Source organism: Heterodontus francisci, chromosome 7, assembly GCF_036365525.1.
Source record: "Heterodontus francisci isolate sHetFra1 chromosome 7, sHetFra1.hap1, whole genome shotgun sequence".
NCBI classification, from domain to species: domain Eukaryota; kingdom Metazoa; phylum Chordata; class Chondrichthyes; order Heterodontiformes; family Heterodontidae; genus Heterodontus; species Heterodontus francisci.
Window position 1 is genome coordinate 52,517,993 of NC_090377.1, and position 26,494 is coordinate 52,544,486.

At 41.4% G+C, this 26,494-nt stretch overlaps 1 protein-coding gene across 1 annotated transcript in view; it reads right to left on the reverse strand.

The window, feature by feature from the left end:
• Positions 1-26,494, reverse strand: part of nostrin (nitric oxide synthase trafficking) — a 52,994-nt gene that overhangs the window by 15,671 nt on the left and 10,829 nt on the right. The window contains exons 3-13 of the mRNA XM_068035181.1: positions 22,895-22,978; positions 17,846-17,908; positions 11,893-11,974; positions 11,712-11,774; positions 11,292-11,390; positions 7,348-7,473; positions 5,387-5,485; positions 5,124-5,249; positions 4,538-4,646; positions 4,343-4,431; positions 2,581-2,706 (exon numbers count right to left, since the gene is read on the reverse strand). Coding sequence (XP_067891282.1) covers positions 2,581-2,706; positions 4,343-4,431; positions 4,538-4,646; positions 5,124-5,249; positions 5,387-5,485; positions 7,348-7,473; positions 11,292-11,390; positions 11,712-11,774; positions 11,893-11,974; positions 17,846-17,908; positions 22,895-22,978 — 1,066 coding nt within the window. The remainder of the gene's footprint in view (positions 1-2,580; positions 2,707-4,342; positions 4,432-4,537; positions 4,647-5,123; positions 5,250-5,386; positions 5,486-7,347; positions 7,474-11,291; positions 11,391-11,711; positions 11,775-11,892; positions 11,975-17,845; positions 17,909-22,894; positions 22,979-26,494) is intronic.

Consider the following 26,494-nt stretch of genomic DNA (forward strand, 5'->3'; position numbering starts at 1 on the left):
CCACACCCTGGTTATACGATTTGCCAGGACACTGGTCCCAGCCCAGTTTAAGTGGAGCCCATCCCAACGGAACATCTCTTTCCTGCATACTGGTGCCACTGCCCCAAGAATCAAAACCCCTCCTTCCCTCACCACTCTTTGAGCCATGCGCTGAATTCTTTAATCTGCTTGACCTTATACCAATTCGCGAGTGGCTCAGTTAACAATTCAGAGATGATTACCTTTGATCTACTGCATTTTAATTTGGACCTTAACTCCTCAAACACTCTCAGTAGACCATCATTCCCAGTTCTCCCTATGTCTCTGGTTCCTACGTAGACCACGACAACTGGATCCTCCCCACTCCCACTTCAAGTTCATCTCCAGCCTCGAGGAGATGTCCTTGGCGCTAGCACCAGACGGGCAACGCAACCTTCGGAACTCCCTGTTATGGCTAAAGAGAACAGTATCTATCCACCTGACTGCACTGTCCCCTATCACTACCAGATTCCTTTGCGCTCCCCCCACTTGAATGGCATCCTGCACCACGGTGCCATGGTCAGTTTGCTCATCCACCCTACAGTCTTCTCATCTGTATAGATAGCAATTACCTCATATCTGTTGGTCAAAGTCAAGGACGGAGGCTCCTCCATCATTACATGCTGGATCCCCATACCTGTCTGACTCGCAGTCACATCCTCCTGTCCCTGACCACTGACCAACTCTAAAGTTCTACTTAACCTAATGGTTGTGACTGCCTCCTGGAACAAAGTGTCCAGGTAACTCTCCGCCTCCCTGATACTCTGCAATGTATGCAACTCAGACTCCAGCTCAGCAATAAACTCCCACATGTTGCAGTCACAGCCCATCACCATCCCTGCCATGTCTGTCTAAACTTATTTATTTAATTAGTCAATTTATTTTGCTATTACTTTAGCTGAGTAAATTCAAGTTAGAGTCCCTAGCATATATTAGCATATACCCTAACACTCACCAGCTACTGGAGGTTGAACAAAAAGGTATAAAAAGTGGCACATCCTTCCCTCTCTGCACTGAATTCCCACCTGCACAAAATACCCAATGTAGCACTCAGTCCTCGAAGCACTCCAGGCATGGCCCTATCAGTGTCTCTCAGATATTCATTATCGCCCTCTTGGATTTATACTGTATCCCTCTAACTATACACCCCAAGATCCAGTTAGCTTTCCTTACCACTGCTGCATACTGCTTTTGACCTGAGTGAGCTTCCACCAGTATTCCCAGATTCCTCTCCTGTGTTGTGCCCTATGGCCTAGAGCCATGAGTTTATATTTTCAGTGTTTTCTAGTCTCATTAAATGGCACATCACATTCACTGACCCACTTATCTAGATGTTACAAACATACCAGCCCCAACAACCCCACTGCCTTGTGGGCGTCTCGGGAGAGACCAAGGCTAAGGGAGTAAACCCTAACAGAAAATCCGGAGCGGAACCCCGTAGGCGGTCATGTGTCACCTTTGGCATGTTTCCGGCAGTTCCTGCAGCCATACTGGTGCCAAACGTCGTGTCCTGCACTCCTTTGGACCCCACCAGAAAGGCCGAGAGGGGGGTTTTGACGACTGGGCAACTCTCAACCTCCATAAATTTGCCCAGGCATGCGCCATGGAGAGGTCACTCCATAGTTGCCTCACAGCGACTAAAACAACACGGAAGGCAGCAGTTACGGGTTATAAGTCCAGATAAATTGGCATAGAAACTGGGCGCCACGGGTTGCCTTTGTCGGTGGGAGAGGTCATTGCACCTCACAGGCTCTGCAGCACCTGTGGAAGAGCCTGTCACTCCAGAATTGGCCTTTATAGCCACTCCAGGCGCTGCTTCACAAACCACTGACCACCTCCAGGCGCGTATCCATTGTCTCTCGAGATAAGGAGGCCCAAAAGAAAAAGAAAAGAACAAACATACAAAATTGACAGGCAGGAAAAGACCAGTTGGTCCATCAAGCCTGCGCCAGACCATGATGGCTGCACCATTATGGATAAAATGTCTTCCCACTGCATCCCCTGCCCTCCTTGTTCAATCCCTAAAGCCATATAATCTTCTGGGAGAGAAGAATAAAACAAAAAATACTTTTGTATCTGGTTTGCTGCTTCCCTATTGTTTGAAATCCCCATTCCCAATTTGATGGCATTTTCAAATCTCTCATCCATTTATATATGCTGTAAATAGCACAGGTCCCAGCACTATTTCATTATACAGTTAGTGTTTTTTTAGACTATTCCTGATAATTCATTTTTTGTGCTTAAAATGTAAGTAACAGCAAAATGGAAATTTAATGCCACAAGAAAATTCAGATCAAATAATTTGATTTAATTTGAATTGAGGAGTGAACTGTATTTGACCAGACCTTCAAAGAAAAGTGTTTGTAGGTTAGTCAATCGTACTGAATAACTAATTATTTTACAAAGTTAAATAAAGCCAAAATTCATCATTTTCAATCTATTTATCCAAAGAACCAAGACCAAGATATAATGTGACATTATAGGCTTGATAAGTCGAGAAATTAAGAGACAAGTACTCTGAATTTCCAAGTACAGTGCAGTAAGCTTAAACTTTGGATGTACCTTATCTTTCCATTTAGTGATGCTGTCACTCAGTGGATGGGAAGGTTTGGGATTTCCTTCTAGTTCTGCCATAGTTGATGAAAGTTTGTAGAAATTTACTTCCAGGAGAATTAGTTTCAGTGTTGCCTGGGAGTAAAAGTTAGATTATTACATTTCTTGAAATGGAACAACCATATACAACAATTATAGCATTTACATGATCTCATTTTCTGATCTCTAACTGATTTCTGATATTCATTTTAATTTAATTACATTCTTATGGAAAAAATGCTACATTCTAAATTCAGCATGCATTCCCATCGTAACTATTGTCAGTATAAACTGGTTTCTCTTCATATCAACCATGCAGTTAGAGTGTAGGTTATACGTTTTTTGGACTGAATGGTGGTATACAGTGCTGATCCCTGATGTTCAGTACTCAGACCACTTCTGTTTTTTATGTACATTAATGACGTGGACTTGGGGCTACAGGGCACAATTTTGAAATTTGCAGATGACACAAAACTTGTAAGTATAGTAAATAGTAAGGAATATAGTATTAGATTTCAAGAGGACATAAAGAAACTAGTGGAATGGGCAGACACATGGCAGGTGAAAGTCAGTGCAGAGAAGTATGAGGTGATACAATTCAGTATGAAGAATGAGGACTGACAATACAAGCTAAATGGTACAATTTTGAAAAGGGTGCAAGAACCTGGGGACGTTTGTGCACAAATCTTTGAAGGTGACAGGGCAGGTTATCAAAGCAGTTAATAAAGCATATGGGATCCTGGGCTTTATAAATAGAGGCATGGCGTACAAAAGTCAAGAAGTTATGCTAAACCTGTATAAAACACTAATTCGGCTTCAGCTGGAGTCTTGTACTTTAGAAAAGGAGGTGAAGGTTTTGGAGATAATCCAGAAAAGATTGACTAGAATGGTTCTAGGTATGAAAAATTACAGTTACATGGATAGATTGGAGAAGCTGGACTTGTTCTCCTTAGAGCAGAGAAGGCTAAGAGGAGATTTGATAGATATGTTCAAAATCCTGAAAGGTTTAGATAGAGTAAATAAAGAGAAAATGTTTAAAATATTTCCAATGGCACAGATTTAAGGTGACTGGCAAAAGAAGCAGAGATATGAGGAAAACGTTTTGCATGGTTAGGATTTGAAATGCAATGTCTGATAGGGATTCAGTAATAGCTTTCAAAAGAAAATTGTATAAATGCTTGAAGGAGAAAAAAGTGCAGTGATATGGGAAAAGAGTCAGGAAGTAGGACTAACTGGATTGCTCTTTGAAAGAGCCAGTGCAGACTCAATGGGCTGAATGACCTCCTTCTGTCCTGAATTATTTTGTGATGCTAAGAAAAGGGCTCAAAGTGACAGTGGAATGAAGCAGACCAAGCGTTCCTGGAGGAGGTTGTCTCACTCTGCTTGCCTTTGGAGTCAGTTTCGGCTTTGACATCTGATCAACACTCTGAATTTAGTGATTTGGGCTTCACATCAACATTAAGGTGTGGAGTGTGAATGGACTGTCAATTTCACAATTCTTAGGGAAATGTAATGTCACATTAGAAATGAGTAAACAGAATCCAAATTGGGGCATTTTGGACTTCTTTGCTAAAAACAGAATTTTCCCTGTATTTACTAGAAGGCCTATATTTGGTTCCTTTACATGTGAGTATCTTTTATCCATTAATTGCATGGTGTTATTCATTCTGTTAAGTCTTACAGTTCCTTAGACTATCATGTCTAAACACCAAAATGATAGTGAGATATATACCTCATCTCGCATTGATACAGTTTTTTCTTCAGTCTGTTGATCTGAAAATGATGGTCTTTTGAAACTTGTTCTAATCATCTTCTCTAACCCTGAAAAAGCATCCAGAATATTTATTCTTACTATAGTTTTAGAGCTAACATATTCATATTAAATCAAGTTCTGTCTTTTTAGAGAAAAGTTAAGGTACAACCCAACCTTCTTTGTCCTTCTTTACTTTGGTTATATCATCTTGAAGTCTTTGTAGTTTCATTGTCAGTGCAGTCTTCCTTCTTTCCCTATCCATTTCATTCTTACTATCTTCTTCCTGTTACAAGAGGAAAGATGTTACATTTATATCTCACCTTTCACCAACTCAGAACATCCCAAAGCAGCTTCCAGTCAATGATGTATAGTCACAATTGTAAGGTAAGAAACACAAAAGCGCTGCACTTAAATTTTGTATTTTCTGATCAAATATTCCTCCAGATTTCTGACAGAATCAGAGAATCGGATTTATTTTCTGATTGTAGATCATTCCTAAATCAAGAGTACAATATGAAAGTGGACACAGGCCCCCAATTAAATTATTAACTTTTCTTTCTGCTGTTAACTAACTTAGTGCATATTTCCAGCACTCTATAACATTCTAACTCCTGTCAACATCATTTTGACTCTTTGTTCACATGAAACTATGGGACAACTTGCAATCTTTTGATATTTTACTTTTGGTACTTTATTAAAATATACAAATGAAGAGTAAAGTATTTGGTAACTTTGACACAGTATTTAAATATCTACTTACATAATAATCTGTGAGCAGAAATTCTATTTTGTTTTCATCTGGTAAAATGGATGTGTTGTCCAGCAATGTCTGGATATCTTTCTCAATGTCAACACTTTGAACAGCTTCGTGAATTTGTCTTTGACGCTAAAGTCAACATAAAATGTAGTTCATTCCATCGCATAAATACAAGATTTTAAAATACTTATGCATTAGCGCTGCTTAACAACAGTCCTTCCTATAATTATAGCAAAGAAGTGTTGTACTGATTGTACCATTCTTACTTCTATGAGTGTGCTTCCAAAACAAGTGATGTGGTGGCTGTATTTATTTAAGATATCACATAGCAGCTTTATTTTCTCTTTTTCCAAATCACATATTACCTGTTAGAAAGCAAAAAATAACCATGAATAATCAATAATCTGGGACACTTTAAATGTAAATCCATCAGATATAGTCATAGAGTCTGAGGGCTTTTCCATACTATCCATCTGATGCAACAACTGAAGCAAATGCATGTTTAAATTGTGGAGCAAAGAAACAGTAACATAACAATTAGCTATACTAGAAGTTTCTAGTTATATATTGCCCGCTATGGTGAGGTTTAATCACAGCTAAGTATACCTTTTGGAGTTATTCATCCCCTTGATCTTAAATAAAAGAAAGCCTCCACTTTAACAAGGCATTTTTAAAAATGTCCTTGCACATTTAAGTCATCCAAACACCACTGTCTGACTTAGAAGACCTGGATATCTGACTTACATATTGATATTTGATTGTTTTTTTTTGCTGCGATCATATGGAAGAATATTTAGAACATACGCAGGTGACATGTTTACAGCCCTCTACTAAAGCCTCTCTATATCTGCTACAAGGAGATGTACAAGAGCATCACATGTTAACAGACATAAATAGGAAGATTTCACCCTCTAACTAGCTGCATCTATTTTCCAAATTCAATTTGCTGAAAAATAAAGAAACTCGCCTGCTTGTGATTAACACTATTATGTTTGTTGTTTCACTTCATTGTCACTGGGTCAAAATCCTGGAGCTCCCTACCTGACAGCATTGCAAGAATGTTTTCACCATAGAGCTGCAGTGGTTCATTAAGAAGGCTTACCACTACCTTCTCAAGGGCAACCAAGGATGGGCAATAAATGTTGGCATTGCCAGTGATGTCTATCTCCCGAGAATGAATTAAAAAAAAAAACTTCCAATTGCTCTATTTTATTTGTGCTGTGTCTGATACTTCTTACTCCACCTAAGCTGTATGTTACTCCTTTTTAGGATTATTTGGCTTTTCAATTAGCATTTTTAGAAGGTAGAAAAATAATTAATGCAAGTCAATAATAAGTCATAATTAGGAAATATTTTGCTAGTGAGTAGATATGCTTCTTGCTAAATTTAAGAGTGAAACTCCACTGAACAAAACAATGGTAAAATGACAGCAAAATACTGCGGATGCTGGAAATCTGAAACAAAAACAAGAAATGCTGGATTCACTCAGCAGGTCTGGCAGCATCTGTGGAAAGAGAAGCAGAGTTAACGTTTCGGGTCAGTGACCCTTCTTCGGAACTGACAAATATTAGAAAAGTCACAGATTATAAACAAGTGAGGTGGGGATTGGGCAAGAGATAACAAAGGAGAAGGTGCAGATTGGACCAGGCCACATAGGTGACCAAAAGGTCACGGAGCAAAGGCAAACAATATGTTAATGGTGTGTTGAAAGACAAAGCATTAGTACAGATTAGGTGTGAATATACTGAATATTGAACATCAGCAAGTGCAAACCTGAAGAAAAACAACCTGAAAAAAACAGTGGGTAAGCAAACTGAATAAACTAAGATGAAATGAAATAAATGCAAAAAAAGATTGTAAAAAATGGTAAAATGACATTTTTCTGTAATTAACTACCTGTTAGCAAAATTAGTTTCTCAAAAATTGTACACCTTAAAGTTAATCCAAAATTGCATTTTTGATAGCAGATTATTAATTAAGAAGAAAAAGTTTGTTAGAGGGAATTTTTGACCCATAATTGTGTAGAACTTTGCATCAGAAAGTTAGCAACATTGGTGCTGGATCAGAAAGAAATGAGCTTCCAATTAAAATTATAAGGAAATGAACAACTGAGCCATAATATTGTTTTTTTAAATTAACCCAAACAAGCTTCTTTTGGTTTCCAAAAATACTATGTATAAATCATGCAACCGTTTAAAATAGTTTCCTACAAACACCTGTTACTTGCCTGATAAGACTGCTCAAACACGGACTCCCACTTCAGTCGGATGTCCTCACCAGCCCTATTTAGTTCATAGTACTGTTGATCAGTTTTTGTCAGCATCTCTGTTGACTTTTTCAGTTTATTCAGCAACTACAGGATCAAACCATCAACGACAAACATTTGATAAAAACATAGCACAATGTATAAAAAAAAACTTCACAATAGTAATTCACATTAAAGCATATATTTGTATAAAGTCCGTAACATTGGGTGAGTGATTACAATACAAAGATAAAATAAATCAGGGTTCTGATGAAAGGTCACAGACCTGAAACACTGGGCAGAAGTTTACTGGGGGCGTTCAGGACAGCTCCCTGGCACACTCCTGCCACCCAGGAAGTTTCCCAGCGGCCGGGTGAGGTGGATCAGCTGCCCACTACAAAGAGGCAGGTAACTGATCTGCATATGTAAAGACCATTTTAAGGGCCATCTTACGCGACTACTGGCATTTTGCTGACGCTGGGGCTGCTCCCCGTCTTTTGGGAGGTTGCCAGCTTCATGGAGGCGGTCTCCCTGTGGCACCCTGTCTGAGCCTGAGACTCCAGGGCCCAAAGAGGGGGCTGTGGGCAGTGAAAGCTGCCACAGTGGCCCCATTGGGCCATCTGGAGGGGTTTCCCCTGCATCCTACGGAGCCTACTGCCCTCAGCCCCATGAACGTTGACTTTTAAAATCTGTCCGGTATTGCCCCCGCAGTCTCCTGTCTATCTCAGCAGCGCCCACCTGTCCTGATGGTAATGCTGAGGCCTCAGAGATGCCGACCCTTTGATTGGGCCAGCAGCATCAGGAGCCCGCTCACTGTCCTTAATTGGACAGCAAGCCTGGAGACGGCCAATTAGGAGGCCGCCTCTGGTAAAACTGCTGAGCCAGTCCCGCTGACGGCAAGTGTGGGCAGGGGACACCCCCCCCCACCCCCGGCCCCCTCCACCTCCATTTGGTCCCGAGGCGGGGTCCCGAAGCCCCTGGTAAAATCAAGCCCATTAACTTTATTTCTCTCTCCACAGATGCTGCCAGATCTGCTGAGTATTTCCAGTATTTTCTGCTTTTATAGCAGATTGCCAGCATCTGCAATATTTTGCTTTTGGATAAATTAAATACCTGCCTATAGGCTTAAAGGATTCAGCACTACAGAGCTGATTCCCTACAGTCAGTTCCTGATCTTAGCTTGTTGATCAGAATTAAAAGTGAGAAAAGTTGAGCTGCTTCTCCTGAAGGAAATTTTGGAAGGACAATTAGAGTAACCCACACCATTCTCATGGGACTGGTGGTAGAGAATTATTAGAAATTCATATACAAATGCTTAAAGCACTCATACTATATTCTTGCATGCACTACTTTTATGCATGCATTAAACTTTTAAAATAACTGGGTTAACACCTGCATAAAACTAGCACACACAAGTTCGCCAGTTGGAGTTTGTACTCTGTAAACTGTCACTGTCACAGGCCTGCGTGCAGGTTGGCTGCTTGCTGTCATATGGAAGGTGGAGATCTAACAGAAAAAAATGTAACAAATAGGGGAAGACAACAAGCAAAAAAAAATAAGTTGTGTCCTAATCTCTTCAACCCTAGCTTTATGAAACAATACAACTGAAAGAAGGGTAATGAAGTCCTGACTAACACTAAAGAATTTTAGGGAAATATGTAGATGTCAAGCTCAGTTTAGTATTAGGGATAGGAATAGGATAAGAATCAGCAATTTTAAAATAAAACAAAAATGAATGAACAGATTATGGTTCCTTTCAGTTATCAATATTATAAGCAGGATGTCTTTCACAAATTCTGCTCTCTATTGTGTGTCTTATTAAGAAAACAATGGGCTGACTTTTACCAGCCCCTCGACGCCATGGGTTGCGGCGCAGGGGCCGGTAAAATGCTGCGGAGTGAGGCCCATCTCGACCTGCGACGTTGAGAAGGGCGCGCCGCATATTACCGGCAGCAGGGGGACCTCAGTGCGGCCCCCCGCCGCCTGGCAGCGGGCCCTTCATCTCCATATGCAGATTGCCACTAAATAGATTCAGAATAACTTACCTGTCATCCCACACCAATTTTACGGCCTCCGTTCGGCCTTCTCGCGTCTTCAGAATTCCGCACGGAGTTCTGAGACGAGAACCTGGTGGGGTGAGAGGAGTAATAACAATTTCAGGGCGGGAGGAGTGGAAGAGTGGGGAAAACAAATTTAATTGGTTGTGCGAATGGTGGGAAAGGGTTAGAGGCCAAATATTAGAAGGTTGCGGGGGAAAGTTCGGGTATTTGAGAAATCAATTGATGATCATTTTAATGACCAGTGGGGGGGTTGGGGAAGGGCCTCCATTACCTACTTTCATTTGAGAAAGATCAATTATGTTTTGCCTTTAAACATTAAAATGAATTGTGAGGGCTTAAAGCCCTTTAAAAATGGCACGGGCATCTGCACGGTGGCACCGGATACTGTTGCTGGGGTCACAGAGGCCGCCCTTACACGTCATTGGGGGCCCCACTCCGCCCCCACTTTTTAAATGAGCCTCCGTGCGAAATATCATGGGTGCTCCTCGGCAGCCACTGAATGCAGGCACCCCGTCAAGTTCAAAGAGCGCCACCACGGAGCGGGCGCTTGTATAAAATTCAGCTTAATAATTCTGCACTAAAACTTTTTACTGAAATTACACTTGATGTTGTACCAATTATTCCAGAGCTAACATTTTGGAGAAAAACAGCCGTAAAAAGATGGTGAAAATTTCTAGACTCACATACTGTTTTTTGATTGGTGCTATTGTTAACAATAGATCACTGAGAATCTGATCTTGCTGGTTGATATTCCTCGTCTTAACTCGACAAGTTTAGTATATATATATCAATATTCCATTGGATGTACTATTAATACAAAGGAGGATTCAACTGAAAAATAAGTATTTCTGATAAAGAGTACGTTACATGTTTGTGTTCATAAATTGTTTAAGTATTATCATATTATCACAGTCTTATACCATGAGTAAGTGAGGGAGGGTGTTATATAAGTATTGTTTACTTGTTTAATCTCATGGGAATTTTAGGGACTATAGATGAAGTGGTGGATGATGTGACAAGACTACAAAGTCAGTCACCATCAACTGGAGTTGGAAAGTTATGAAGGAAAGTAAGACAGTATGGTTACCACCACCCTGCAAAAGAGCTTCATGGAAGAAAGACTGAAAATAGGAGGACAGACCCATCATAAATATAAGATGAAAGAACCTAAGAGAGTGACTATATGAGAGACTGCCTGTGGTGGCTGTGACCTGCAACAATATAAATCAGCGCCTGTGAAATCTGGACTAGCTTCAATAGCCATGGGTATAGCTTGGGGATTTTTCACATTTCCCAGGAGATTACATGGCTCTGGATGGGTAGGAAGTGTTTGTATTGTGATCCACTAGGGATCACAACTATATGGGGCAGGCTAGATGGACCAATGGAACTTTGCCCATCTGTTACTTCCATAGTTTTGTTAATTCCTGTACGTGACTCTGCAGTAAACTTTATTTTTTGTAGTAGCTCTGATGGATATTAAAGGTACCTTGAGTCCATTTTATTACACTTTAATGGTCTTACAAAATTTGACTGCATTACTCATGAATTATCTGGTCCACTCCATTTGTTGAATTCAACAGGACCCTGCCTTTAATGTGACACAAACCGCTATGGTCAATTTAGTAATGAGTAACCAAACTACTGAATAGAAATCAGCACATAGATAAGTAACATAAGGTCTTTAATGGCAGGATTGAGAAAATATACCTGCTTAATGATAATGGGTCTAACATATCATTGACCTATGACCAAATAACAAATTTAAGCAAATAGTTTCAATAAAATATTTCAATTTCGGTGCAGCTCACTTAAGATCATGCTACTGCTAAAGTTAGCTATTTCAAATATTCCAGTCTGAACAACCTTTCTTTTCTCTTTTTCAGATACTATTTGTTTGTTGTTATCCACAAAATGAAAGATTGCTTCATGGTCCTTGGTCGATCCCAGCAATTTTTTTTTACTCTGTAACCAAAAGTATTTCAACAAATTATAATTTGAATTAGAAAGTGTTAAATAGGCAAGTTTTTCCAATGTGATAACATTTGATGAGACAAGAAAACCACAGGAAAATACTTATATTTTCAATGCTTTTGAACCCAAAATCCAGCTAGATAAGAAATACAATTTGTATCTAAAACTATATTACTGATTTGTAAGCAAGCAACTTCAGTAGAATTATTTTTGCACTTTTACAAAATATCCTAAAAAGAGTAAAATTATTTTCAAGTATTGTGCTTTAACATAAACAGTATAGAGTACAATACTAAAAAAGCTAAATTCTACCTTAATTTGTTGACTCCAGTTCTCTACAACACGCTTTGATGACTTTTCAACTGCATTATCCATCTGATGAAGAAATGTAAGATTGGGCAGGAAAGGAAAGATTAATGTAAAAGGATCAACAGAAACAGATTATCTAAAATAAAGAAAAATGTTGCTGTTTTATAGAATGCACAATACATACTGACTTTCTCCTTTTAGTATGCTCATTAAGCATCCGACGGATTGGTTTAATGGCTTCTTGCTGAATGGCACTGGCTAATTTCCTGTTTTAAATAACAAAATGTTTACATTTGTCAGATACAATAATTATTACAACTAAATTTCCCTGAACATTTGAAAAATGTATCAATGCTACAAGATTGGTTTTACTGGATATCAATAAAAAATAGAAAAAAGTGACAAGTTACATTAATAGACTGTTCAAATAAAAAAACAACAGGATCAAAGGATGAAGACAGGATGAGAAGGGAAAGTTTACCTTGGTTACAATCATATAAGATGTCATTTGTGACTTTGATATGTGGCAGATGGAATTTGATATAGAGAAATGTAAAGTGATGCATTTTGGCAAAAGGGATATTGTGCGCAATATATAGAATGCTTTGCAAGAGGTAGACACTGAGCAGAAAGTAGAGGAATTTGTAGGAAACTAAAGGATGACAAAGAGAGGCAGAGGTTTTCAGGATGTTTTGAAGGCAGGAGAGAACACGCCCGAGTGCTTTCAAGAGATTTCTATAGGTGTAGGTAGGAGCAAAGGGATTTAAGTGTCCATTGCACAAATTATTAAAAGCTAGTGTACAAGCACAAAAAATAATCAAAAAAGTTAATTATATGTTTGCTTTTATCTCAAGGGAGTTGAAATACAACAGTGAGGAAGTGAATGTTGGTCAGATCGCACCTGAAATGCTGCATTGAGTTCTGGGCATCCAATCTCAGGAAGGGGGAACAGGGCAGATTCACCAGAGTAATACTGTAGCAGAAAATTAGGCCAGAATTTTGCCAAATCAGAGGTTATCCTGCTACTGGGATGAAAGCAGGTGGACAGATGGTGGGACCCTGGGTGAGCGATTACCAGCAGCGGCCAATTAAGAGGCCGCCGTCAGGTGCACCGTCCAATTGAGGATGGCAGCCTGCCTCTCTGAGCAGCTGGCCCAATCAGAGGGCCAACAGCTCAGCAGCGCCACTGATAGAGGCGACAGTTGCTGAGGCTGCAGGAAGAGAAGGGCACCTCCATATTGAGGTGCCCTTGAAGGCCAGACGAGTTTTAAAAATTTATTCTGCCAAGCAGGCAGGCTCCAGAAATTGGAGGAATGAACCCTCCAGCGGTGGCATCAGAGCCACGGTGGCGGTCATTGTCACCAGGGGGGTCCCTCTGTGGGCCATGGAGCAACCATAAAAGAAGGCCCCCCCTCCCCACCCCGCAACCCAGGAATCCCCTGGGAGGCCACCACAGTTTACCTGGCAGTCTCCCACATAGCGGGGGCCCGCCCAATGGCGATAAATGCTGGCAGGGGCAGGAAGTGGCCGTTAATTGGCCAATTCTTTTTATCCATTCTTGGGATGTGAGCAACACTGGCAAAGCCAGCACTTATTGCCCATCCCCAATTACCCTGGAACAGGTGGTGGTGAGTCACTTACATCCGAGTGGCTTGCTAGGCCATTTCAGAGGGCAGTTAAGAGTCAACCACACTGGTGTAGGTCTGATTAACAAGTAGGCCAGCCTGTCTCCAGAGGGCTGGTAAAACCTAGCCCTTGGTTTGTAGTCCTTGGAGCTCAGAAGGGTTGTCAAATGGAGGTGTTTAAAACAATAAAAAGATTCAATAGGATAAATACGGAGAAACAATTTCCTCTGTTGGATGAATCTAGAACAAGGGGAAACAATTTGAAAATTGAAGCCAGGCCAGTTAGGAGTGAAATCAAGAAGGAATTCTTACACAAAGCAAAGTGAAAATCTGAACTCTCTTCTCCAAAAGGCCGTGAATGCTGGATTGATTGGAATTTTCAAGACTGGGATTGATAAATATTTGTTAGGTAAAGCTATCAAGGATACGGAGCAAAGGTGGGTGAATAGAGCTGAGGTACAGATCAGCCTTTTTAAAAAAATTCTTTCATGGGATGTGAGTGTCACTGGCAAGCATTTATTGCCGATCCCTAACTGCCCTTGACAATTGAATGGCTTGCTAGGCCATTTCAGAGGGCAGTTAAGAGTCAGCCACGCTGCTGTGGGTCTGGAGTCAATGTAGGCCAGACCAGGTAAGGACAACAGATTTCCTTCCCTAAAAGGACATTAGTGAAACAGATTTTTTTTTTTTACAGCAATCAATGATAGTTTCATGGCACTATTACTGAGACTAGCTTTACATTCCAGATTTTAAAAAAAATTAATTGAACTTATTAATTAATGGAATTTAAGTTTTACCAGCTGCCAGGGTGGGATTTGAACCCATGTCCTCAGGGCATTGGCCTGGGGCCTCTGGATTACTAGTTTAGTGACAGTTACCACGACACCACATTGCCTCACCATATAACAGATTAGCAGAATAGGCTCAAGGGGATGAATGGCCTACTCCTGTTTCTATCATAGCTGCAATCAACCTCTGATAGTGGTGTTGTGGAGAAAATAACTTGTCTCAAGTCCATGGGATTAAAGTAAATAAAGTCTTATTCAAACACCAGTGTAAGGGAGAAGTGTCTGGTGAAACAACCAGAGGCTTCTCAATAAAACAGAGTCTGCAGTACAAATTTATAGAATACTATAACCATTATTCATTTGTCCACACTATCCCCCGCCGACACATTCCAAAGCTACCACTTGATCAATAAACTGAAGTGTATTGTCCCACTAACCATCCCCCCTTTTGTCTCCTCCCCATTCTTGAGGCTTGGTGTTTCAGTCTATAATATCCTGTGCCCCCTGCAATCATAGTCAAGGACACCATGTTTACACAGATGTAAAGCTATTAGACTTCTGAGTTAAAATAAAAACAAGAAATGCTGGAACCACTCAGCAGGTCTGGCAGCATCTGTGAAAAGAGAAGCAGAGTTAACGTTTCGGGTCAGTGACCCTTCTTCAGAACTGACAAATATTAGAAAAGTCACAGGTTATAAGCAAGTGAGGTGGGGGTGGGGCAAGAGATAACAAAGGAGGTGTAGATTGGACCAGGCCACATAGCTGACCAAAAGGTCATGAAGCAAAGGCAAACAATATGTTAATGGTGTGTTGAAAGACAAAGCATTAGTACAGAAAAGGTGTTAACGGACTGAATATTGAACAGCAGCAAGTGCAAATATGAAAAAAAAGCAGTGGGTAAGCAAACTGAACAAACTAAGATGAAATGAAATAATTGCAAAAAAAGGTTGTAAAAAATGTAAAAAAGAAAAAACAACTAAAAATGAAAGTAAAATGGGGGGGGGGCGGTCATGCTCTGAAATTATTGAACTCAATGTTCAGTCCGGCAGGCTGTAGTGTGCCTAATCGGTAGATGAGATGCTGTTCCTTGAGCTTGCGTTGATGTTCACTGGAACACTGCAGCGATCCCAGGACAGAGATGTGAGAATGAGAGCAGGGGGGAGTGTTGAAATGGCAAGCAACCGGAAGCTCAGGGTCCTGCTTGCGGACTGAGCGGAGATGTTCCGCAAAGCGGTCACCCAGTCTGCGCTTGGTCTCCCCAATGTAGAGGAGACCACACTGTGAGCAGCGAATACAGTTTACTACATTGAAAGAAGTACAAGTAAATCGCTGCTTCACCTGAAAGGAGTGTTTGGGGCCTGGGATAGTGAGGAGAGAGGAGGTAAATGGGCAGGTATTACACCTCCTGCGATTGCAGGGGAAGGTGCCATGGGACGGGGACGAGGTGGTGGGGGTAATAGAGGAGTGGACCAGGGTGTCGCGGAGGGAACGATCCCTTCAGAATGCTGACAGGGGAAGGGAGGGGAAGATGCGACTGGTAGTGGCATCACGCTGGAGGTGGCGGAAATGGCGGAGGATGATCCTTTGGAATGTAATCATTGCCATGCATCCCATCATGCCCTGGTTTTCCGCAACTACAGTGCTTCCATCTTCCTTCTAAGACTTTTAACGTATCCTAATGCTAATTAATATATTAATATTGTCCTGCTGGTCCCACTTCAGTGGAATAGGAGTGATATAGCATACAGTAATCTGGAGTTGGAGGAAAGGAGTACACTGCTAGTATGACTGAAGAAAATTTCCCCGGTAGGGTGGGGTTAGGCCATGGAGTCATACTATAGAGTTAGTGGTGTTGGCAGAGAGGTAGAGTAGGGTGGCATACATGTAGAAGCTGACTTCATGGTTGTCAATATTGTCATTAAGGGCTAGGTGATAAGAGGGGACCACCTTTGGAACCTTGGGCACATCACGAGTGAACATAAAGGACACGGGAAGAGAAGATATTTGAGGAGACAAAGTGGCTACATTGGAACCAGAATAGGAATGCCAATGCGGAGTGATACCATATAGCTGCATCACAGAAAAGACGCAGCAGAATGAAATGAAATGATTATCAGTTTCCACGGCAGCAAAGAGATTCAGTGTGAGGAATGGGGACATGAAACTGCAGTCTTAATCTCACAGAATATCATCAGTATCTTTGGTCAAACTGGTTGTACAGGTTAAACTGCAATCCCTTTTATAATGAAAACATGTTAGCTACAAAAGGTATCTTAGTACAGCAGGAGCGAGCTGATTCAGCATTACTCTGTAAAAGCTTGATAAAACAGTAAATATATTGCACAACTTGGCATCTCCACATTCTTAGCATTCATTTAAGCATTCTCAAATCCCCCAAAAAATCTCCATTCCCATGTTTCATGCTGTTGGCTTGAACCTGATTCTGTGTTGTTTACTTTGCTGAAGAGGACTGTGAGCCTGGTTTTGTTTTTAGTAAGGTAACTGCAATGAACATGTATAAAACGCAACGAAGAGACTGCAGGCAGTACAAAGACAGAGATCAATCACAGGATCATCCAGGCAGCAGTAAAGTGATGTGGATAGATTTATCAGTTTTGAGAAAAAGAATCCACTGGGCAAATCTATATTGTAACAAACAGCACAATAAGACAAAATGCTGTGGAGGGAAGATAAAGTATCCAATCAGATCTAACTGGAAATCAGTTGCTGAAAATGAGCCATTTCAACTGCACAGGGGAAAAAAAAAAAGAGTTGACAATGGCAGCCACACGATACTAATCTAAGCTCTCAATTGTTGTGCTCAAAATCGTCATCAGAGATTATGACATTAAAAAAAATTTCTAGACACAAAAAGCCACCCACCTACAACTGGTAATTGTCAAAGGGGTAGATGTTATAGCTAACAAGATTGCTAAATTTAGAAAAAATATCCAAAAACTGCAGGAATTATATCAATGATTCATGACAAATGACCAGTCAAAAAGTAGTTTACATAAAAGGATTTTTTAGGCAGATCAGAGGGAGCAGAAAATGGCATAGACCCTGATTTTAGCCCAGATCTGGCACCTTGTGGATCAAGGACTGTCTCATCACTCAAGTCTTCTGATTCTGGGAAGGTTTTCAGTAGTTTTTGAATTTTCTTCTATTACTCTCCAGTAAATGGAAACTAGAATTATGATCTCTAAATACTGGGTTGATATCCAGCAGGGTACTTATATCCAGATACAGTAGTACTCCCATCTGAGTCAAAAGGAATCAACTCCTAACAGCCCTGGAGCCCTGGCTCTGAATGTTGGATTGAAGTCTTCCGAGGATACATGTATCTGATCGGTTTGTGTGTCCCACCCCATCATAAAGCACAGTTGGGGCTCTTTAATCTTGGTTGTATAGCCCACTTAGGAGAAAATAACAACCATGAGGAAGGCAACAGGAAAGCTGTTCCTCTCTAGTAAGAGGCTCAAGAATCTTATGTTGAGTAATGACCTGCCCCAGTGCAGAATATAAAAAATGGACAGATCTCTAATACTTCGACTATTACAGTCTCAGCTATTAATATTATATAATACACAGTGGAATTAAATACAATAAAAATCCTTTGATGCTCAAGGTCAAATAATAGTGAAGTAGACTTGGTTCCAAACTTTTGCTGTGACATACTGGCTCTGATTCATCCCAGCCCATTCAAGGTCACCTTTATACCCACCCGTGCAAATCCGCTGTAAACGTCATTTCTTGAGAGACACAGTTCCACCCATCAAAAATGGAGCTGCAAAGACAAAAGTTTGTTGAATGATTAATAACATGAAGTCATCAATAATTATGTTGAGAATAAACTTTTTTTTTGAAAAAAAACCAAAAAATTTTGAATTGTCCAAAATACTCTGATAAAATATAGTTGAGGGATGAAAATAATTTTTAAAATATCACTTCACTGAGGTGCTGGAAAAGTATAGTTACTACAGACATTCCAATAATTGAAAATTGCAAGAATATGTGGAAGCAAAGATATAGGTTTCCAGGGAAACTGTAACACAATCAGTTCTTTATTTTTGTTGCCAATTTTCTCCCTTCACTGTCTCTTATAATGTCATTGACTCCCAGCTGAGATACAATTCCTTGAATGTCAGTTACCATCTGGCCATTATTCATGTTTGAACCCTGATAGTGAGTGCTAACAGGCGATTCAACCACACAACCACTGTCACTAGGCGATGGGACCTGACTTTGAATATGTAAATTAAGAAACTGATAACATTTAAATAAAATTGCCAGCGATCGATCCTGCTGCCCGGGATCTTCCAAACAGCAGCGGCCAGCAGTCACGCACCTTCACTTTCCCATCCGGGAAAAGTTGGCTCCACCGAGGTGGAGAAGGGGGAGTGTAGTACTTAGGTTTTTTCAGTGTAGTGGGTGGAGTAGGAGGTCAAATGTGCATTAATAGTGTAGGGGAGGGGGCGAAGGGGTGACCTCCGCCCTTTGAACAGTTTGGGGGAGGGGTTGGGGGGGGGGGTGGGGAGAAGGTCAAGTCTTGCATGTAAGTCTTTTGGTGAGGTGTGGGAGGGCGAGGACAACTATTATCTGTAAGTGTTATGGGGGAGGGGCGATTTTTTTATTACAGAGCTGGGGGTGGGGTACGGTTTTAAATATTAAAATTTAGCGACAGGTCTGGCTGTCTTTTAAAAGTGGCGCCTGCGCACAAACAGCTGATGCTGTTGCAGCGTCGTAGAGCCCGCCCCCACCATGTGATGGGGGGGGGGGCACAGTCTGACTGGTGTATTATCTGGCGTGCCATGCAGTAGATTGCGGCGGCATGGCGGCGCGCCGCCCGTACCTTTTCGCCCACCGCCAAGGATAAAGTTCAGCCCCATATGTTCAGCAAAGGCTTCTACATAGGTGATCAATAATAAACCTGGTTCTTTTCCTCTTCCTACTAAGAGGTGCTGTATGATTCAGCAACTGTAGATAACCTCAGACTTGTTTCTTGTAGAAATCTATTTAGAAATTTTTTATTCTTCATGTGTTGTGGAGGGCCACTGGCAAGACCAGTTTTTGTCATCCATTCCTAATAGCCCTCGAGAAGGTGGTGGTGAGCTGCCTTCTTAAGCCGCTACAATCTGATTAGTGTAGATACTCCCACATTGCTGTTAGGGAACAATTTCCAGGATTTTGGCCCAGTGATGATGAAGGAATGGTGATATAGTTCTGAGTCAGGATGGTGTGTGACTTGGAGGGGAACTTGCAGATGGCAGTGTTTCCATATGTCTCCTGCCCTTGTCCTTCTAGGTGGTAGAGCTCACGGGTTTGGAAGGTGCTGTTGAAGGAGCATTGGCAAGTTGCTGCAGTCCATCCTTGTATATGGCACACTCAGGGAGTGAATGTTTAAGGTGGTTAATGGGGTAGCAGTCCAACAGGCTGCTTTGTCCTGGATGATGTTGAGCGTCGTGAGTGTTATTTAAGCAGCACCCATCCAGGCAAGTGGCAATTATTCCATCATGCTCCAGACTTGTGCCTTATAAATGGTGGAAAGGCTTTGGGGAGTCAGGAGGTGAGTTACTTGATGCAGAATTCCCAGCCTCTGACCTTCTCTTGTAGCCACAGTATTTATGTGGCTGGGCCAGTTAAGTTTCTGGTAAATGCTGACCTCCAGGATGTTGATGGTGGGGCATTGAGTGATGGTAATGCTGTTGAATGTCAAGGGGTAGTGATTAGACTCTCTCTTGTTAGAGATGGTCATTGCCTGGCATTTGTGCGGCACAAATGTTACTTGCCACTTGACAACTCAAGCCTAAATGTTGTCCAGATCTTTTAGAATGCTTCATTATTTGCTGAGAAAATAATGGTACGTGAATGATGAATACAATTATTAAAGTGCAAATTGGCCAGTAACCTGTGACAAGGAAGAGATACCTTGTCCCAGATGCTTGTTGCCCTCACTGCCTTCTTATCAGCTTGCACTTCGAACAAAACATGTAGGTTTGAACAAGTCTAACTAATAACGATAAAAGAATGCTGCAGATGCAGTGGATATAGATTTTTAGAAGGCATTCATAAAAAGGTCAATTAGAAAAGGAAAATAGACATTTGTTATGAGGAAATGTAGACAGAAAGTTGGCTGATGGTTGGGAAACTTGCTTGAATTTTTTGAGAAGGTAACAAGGGGGTCAATGAAGGTAATGCATTTGATACCGTCTACATGGATCTTAGCAAGGCTTTAGACAAGGTTCCACAAGGCAGATTAGTTATAAAATATTACAAAGTGATTGCTGACAACGCTGCGGCCCGCTGATGTCACCAGAGTGTACCAAGCTGCGGATATGCGCAGTTACATCTTGCCAGGACTACATGGCGCATGTGCGGGATTACATCATTGCATATCCACACCTGGTCCATCTTCGCACATGCACGATAAAGCGTCATCGGGTATCCAGCTCCCCACTCGGCTGGAAGAAGCGGCTGAATGGAAGACTTTGAGGCTGGAGCTCAATCCCCATCACTCACTCCCGCCCCAATGGCCGCGCTCCCCCCTTGGCAACTCACTCCAGGCCTGGACACTTCCTCCTTTCAGCTGCTTGCTCCAGACCTCACTGCACCCTCCCATTCCCCTGGCCAATTTTCCTTGCTTTGCGCCACCCCGCTCTCCGACCGCTCGCTCCCTGCAGCCCCACCCACTAGCACTAGGCCACGCTGCTTTCCTCCTCTCGGCCACTCGCTCAAATGTCACCCTTTGCAGACCGCCTTGCTTCTTCGGGCGGCGCGTGGAGACTGATCATACAAGGGAGCGAGTGGCAGAGAGGAGGGAAGCGGCGCAGCCTATAACTCGTGGCTTGGGAGGCAGGGTACGGGGAGCGAGTGGCCGGAGAGTGGGGTGGTGCAAAGCGAGGAACAATCAGCCAGGGAAGTGGGAGGGAGCAGCAAGCAGCTGTGGGGGGGGCGGGGTGGAAGCGGACAGTAGGGAGGAGGGGGAGAAAGCGAGTTGCCGGGTGAGAGGGGGGGGGGGGGGGGTGGAGAGCAGCCAGTGGGGCAGGAGCTAGTAGCTGCATTCAGTTAAATGAGTCCGGATCAGTCATATAAATGATTCACAGTAACGAATTGGCAGCACATTTTATACTGTGCCCAATTTTCCTTTCCATCTATCAGGGTGCCAATTCATGATCTTCCAATGGAAACTCAATTAGAAAATTCATTTTGTATTGAACAGGATTACTGGAATATTAAATGGATCTGAGGATTACAGTTAGTATCCTGTAACCCCATAGTAGCATATTACTGGGCTTCCATCCAAATTAATGTAAGGTTAGTTTGTTAGAACGATCTAGCCATAAGCATTTCCTGCGATTAATTGCCATCTTTAATCCTGGCAGCTGCCTTGAAGTCGCAGACACTGATGTTCCAGTTGAAGAGCCTGCATTTGCGCATGTGTAAGTACTGCGCCACCTAGTGGTTGCATTGTCAGCAAACACAGCCAAAATATTAAGGGCACTGGGATCCAAAGGAAAATTACATGTGGAATCCAAAATTGGCTCAGTACCAGAAAGCAAAGGGTTGACAGTGTTTTTGTGACCAGAAGGCTGTTTCCACTGGGGTTCTGCAGGGCTCAGTATTGGGTTATTTGCTTTTCTTAGTATATCAATGATTTATATCTAAATGTAAGGGCATGCTTAAGAAGTTTGCAAATGATACAAATATTGGCCCCGTCATTGATAGTGAGGAAGAAAGCTGTAGGCAGCAGGAAGATATCAGTAGACTGGTCAGTTGGGCAGAAAAGTAGCAAATGGAATTCAGTCTGGAGAAGTGTGAGGTAATGCATTTGGGGAGAGCAAACATGTCAAGGGAATACACAATATTGGCAGAATAATGAGAAATGTACAAGCACAAACGGACCTTGGAGTACATGTCCACAGTAGTGGGCAGGTAGATAAGGTGTTTAAGGTGGTGTACGGGATACTTTCCTTTATTAGTCTACGCGTGAAATATAAAAACAGGGAGGTTATGCTAGAACTGTGTAAAACACTAGTTAGACCATAGTAGAGTACTACATACAATTCTGGTCACTGCATTACAGAAGAATGTGATCGCACTAGAGAGGATACAGAGGAGTAGAATGAGGATATTGCCAGGAATGGTGAATTTTCGCTATGAGGAATGATTAGATAGGTTGGGGCTATTTACTTTGGAAAAGAGGAGGCTGACAGGAGATCTAATTTAAAATTTTAAAATTATGAGGGGCCTAGTTGGAATGCATAGGAAGGACCTATATCCCTTAGCAAAGAGGTTAATAATCAGAGGGCATAGATTTTAAATTATTTGGCAGAAGGATTAGAAGGCAGTTCAGAAGAAAGTTCTTCACCTAGTGGGTCTTGGGGGTCTAGAATTCACTGCCTTAAAGGGTGGTAGAGGCAGAAATCCTTGTCGCACTTAACTAATACCCAGGTATTCACTTGTAGTGCCATAACCTACTGGAAAACAGACAAAGGGTTGACAGGTGGGATTACACTTGATGACGCTTTTTGGCCAGCACAGACATGATGGGCCAAATGGCCTCCTTCTGTACAGTAAGACTTCTATTTTTCTATGTTAATGGAAAAAGTTATGAACAAGATCTTCGGGCTTTGTACCAGCAACTCTTAAAAAAACACTATATTAATCAGATGAGTACCCTAGACACATCAATAATCACTACATTCAAATCAGCTGTTGCTTTTTATCCTTGTTATTTAAATACAGAAACTTGTATTTTGGATATGTTGCTTACTTTTTTATTATGTTGGTGGATGCTTTGGTAATTTTACTTGCCAGTCTGAGGAGTCCTTTGGCGTACCTCTTTTCTAGGTCAGATCTTAAAACAAACACAATAAACTGTCATGTGACTTACAGTAGATTAATGCAATTGTTAAAACTGCAGTGCCACACAATTACCATTTTTTTAAGAACAGTGCCTGCTTTTTGATGCACACTGTTTAAAACTGCAATACCACACAATTAATTTTTTTTTTGATACAGCAGCCTATACAATGAAAAGTTTTATACCTGTAGTGAACTGTTCAGTCTATCATAACTGTTCTGTCTGACAGGCACACCCATTAAAATTAAAATTTTCTCCCTAATTACATTACAGTAAAATAAAATCTTCCCAAGAAATATGCTCCACCACAAGAATCCAGAATTGTCATCAGTTATTGCATCCTGTATAATTGTATACTGGAGAGAATCCAGCTACAGGAAGTGGAGGAAGTATCTTGGGAAAGGGAGGAGCATCTGAATGGAGATAATGATCAGCAAAAGAATGAGGTTGGCTTAGAAGGTTATCCTGTTGCTGGTCCAAGAAATGCCAGACATGCTGTGATATGAGAAAAACAAATGAAGTCTCAGCAAATTCATAGAGACACCCAACTCCCCATATTTATCATCTTCACCATCTCTTTCGTCATTTCCACTAATACCTGTTCCAATCCCTAGTATCCCTATTAACGAGGAAGGAGCAAAAGCTGAAAATGCGATTTATTACTACATATTATACATATGTTACACATGATTGTGTAGCATATAATATTAACAACAAACTCTTGTACCTCTACATACTCAACCACTAATCTTGAAGCAAAATGTCTAGGTACCACCTGAACCTCCAAAAGCATGGCTTCGCCAGCTGCTGACTGTCATATTAGGCCACGTAGGACTGAGATGATTGTTATATCCAGCAGCCACTGCCCTGAGAAAGATCAATGCAAGGTTGCATCTTCAAATCAGATGCCAGAGCAATCTAGTCCTGTTGCTAAAAAACCTGCATGTTCAAACATCTGGGGGACCCAACACTGGACCTGCAGTTCTGCAAAAATGCTAGATTCTAACAGGCCAATAATGCCCAGTACATTTTCCAAGAGGCAACAGATCAGCTGGAAAAATCAAATGGTCTCAATCGAGGCAGAGAATCCTTTGTGGTTGCTCCTCATCAGCTGGGTGGGACTGCACTCGCCTAGTTCCATTCTTATCTATCTAATGGTAGACAGAGAATCTCTTCCCACTCCTGCACAATTACCTCTGGTGACTTCCCCAAGGATCTATCCTTGGCCCCCCTCCTATTTCTCATCTACTTGTTGCCCCTCAGTGACATCATCCAAAAACACAATGTCAGGTTCCACATGAGAACTGACGACACTCAGCTCTACCTCACCATCACCTCTCCTGAGCCCTCCACTGTCTCTAAATTACCAGACAGCTTGTCCAGCATTCAGTACTGGAGCAGCAGAAATTGCCTCCAATTATATATTGGGAAGACTGAAGCAATTGTCTTCGGTCCCGACAACAAACTCCGCTCCCTAACCAATGAGCCCATGCCTCTTCCTGGCAACTGTCTCAGGCTGAATAGGACTGTTCGCAACCTTGGTGTTAGGGTTTGACCCTGAGATGAGCTTCCAAACACATATCCGCACCATCACTAAGACTGCCTATTCCCACCTCCGCAACGTTGCCCAACTCTACCCCTGCCTCAGCTCATCTGCTTCTGAAACACTCCTCCGTGCCTTTCTTACTTCTGAATTGACTATTCTAACGCAGTCCTGGCCGACCACTCATGTTCTACCCTCCGTAAACTTGAGGCCATTCAAAACTCTGCTGCCCATGTCCCAACTTGCACCAAGTTCCATTCACCCATCACTCCTGCGCTCAATGACCTACACTGGGGACCAGTTAAGCAACGCCTCGATTTGAAATCTCTCATCCTTGTTTTCAAATCCCTCCATGGCCTTGCCTCTCCCTATCTCTATAATCTCCTCAAGCCTCACAGACCTCTAAGATACCTGCGCTTCTCTAATTCTGGCCTCTTGAACATTCCCAATTTTAATCGCTCCACCATTGATGGCCGTGCCTTCAGCTGCCTGGGCCCTAATCTCTGGAAATCCCTCCCTAAACCTCTCCGCCTCTCTATCTCTCTTTCTTATTTTAAGACACTCCTTAATACCTTGTTATTTGACCAAGCTTTTGGTCATCTGCCCTAACTCTCTTTATGTGGCTCAGTGTCATATCTTGTTTTACAATGTCCCTTGTGACATTTTATAACGTTAAAGAGGCTATATAAATACAAGTTGTTGTTTTAGTTCCATTGAAACTGGAACGGACATTACTCCCAAGGACTTGTTTACGGGGATGCCAATCTCTCCATGGACCTCTGAAGAGATAGAAACCCTCTCTGATGGTGGACTCCAGACTAGCCAGACAGCTGCAGCATATTCTGGGAGGCAGTCCCTTACGTCGTGATGAAACATAGGTATAATAGGCTTAATTAGGTAAAATTTAGATATAGTTAAGATATTATATCTTTTAGAATTAAAGATTGAATAAATGGTCAGTTTTCAAGACTCACTGAAATTCCCCTTCAAGAAGGTAGAGTTAGAAATTTCAAGATCTTTCAAGGTCCCTGTTACAATAGAATGTGAAACAAAAACAACTTTTAAGTTGGAAAATCCATTTCAGCGTTTCTGTTGCCAGGGAGTTGGAGGATAAACACACATTGAAACATCCTGTGTGACGTCAGTAAGAGGTAGCAATAAAATTAATTGATAATGTTGATAAAATGTAGACAGATCGACTCAAAAGGTTGTTTCAAGGTACCATAATAAAATAATGAAATGGAATAGTACTCACAGGAACAAGATGTCAAGTAAACACAATTATAAACATTTTGACCTGATAAATGCTCACAACTTCAAGAGCAGGGGAATTCCAGCAAAACATTAAGTGGAGATGTTAGTTAAAGATACTACCAAATATGGATCTCAAAAGCAGGAAAAACACAGAGAAAGGTAACACCTATATGCTAAAAGGTCAGATGATACCGTAGAAACAGCATAAACATGAAGGGTTTCTGAAGCAAAAATTAGAAGTGTTGAATTCCTCATCAATACTTCTCACCCTATGGCTTACTCAGGGAATTTAAGGTAAAAGTTTACTTTAACTTTTGATGGATATTCTAAGATATTTGCTGTAACATTAGCAGGGTTAAACTTTTGGATTCTATTTTAGAAATAAGATTATGTATTACATCTCTTAGTAATATTTGATATTGTGATATACTTATCCACTTAAAAGTGTATTGCATGTGGAATTCTTTAATACATATATAAAAGTTAATAAATTGTCTCATGTAGTATTCTGTATACAACTATAAGAACCCCCTCTCTGTGTCTCTAAGTGGACAGATACATATTGAAGAGAGTTTCTCAGACCCTTATAATATCTGGGATATTTATGACTTAGCCATAATTATTAAAAAATAGGCTATCCAATAGATGGTAATATTCTCTGTTAGTTTTCCTTCTTTGAGGGAAGACTAGTTCAATTCTTTGGACCCAAATAA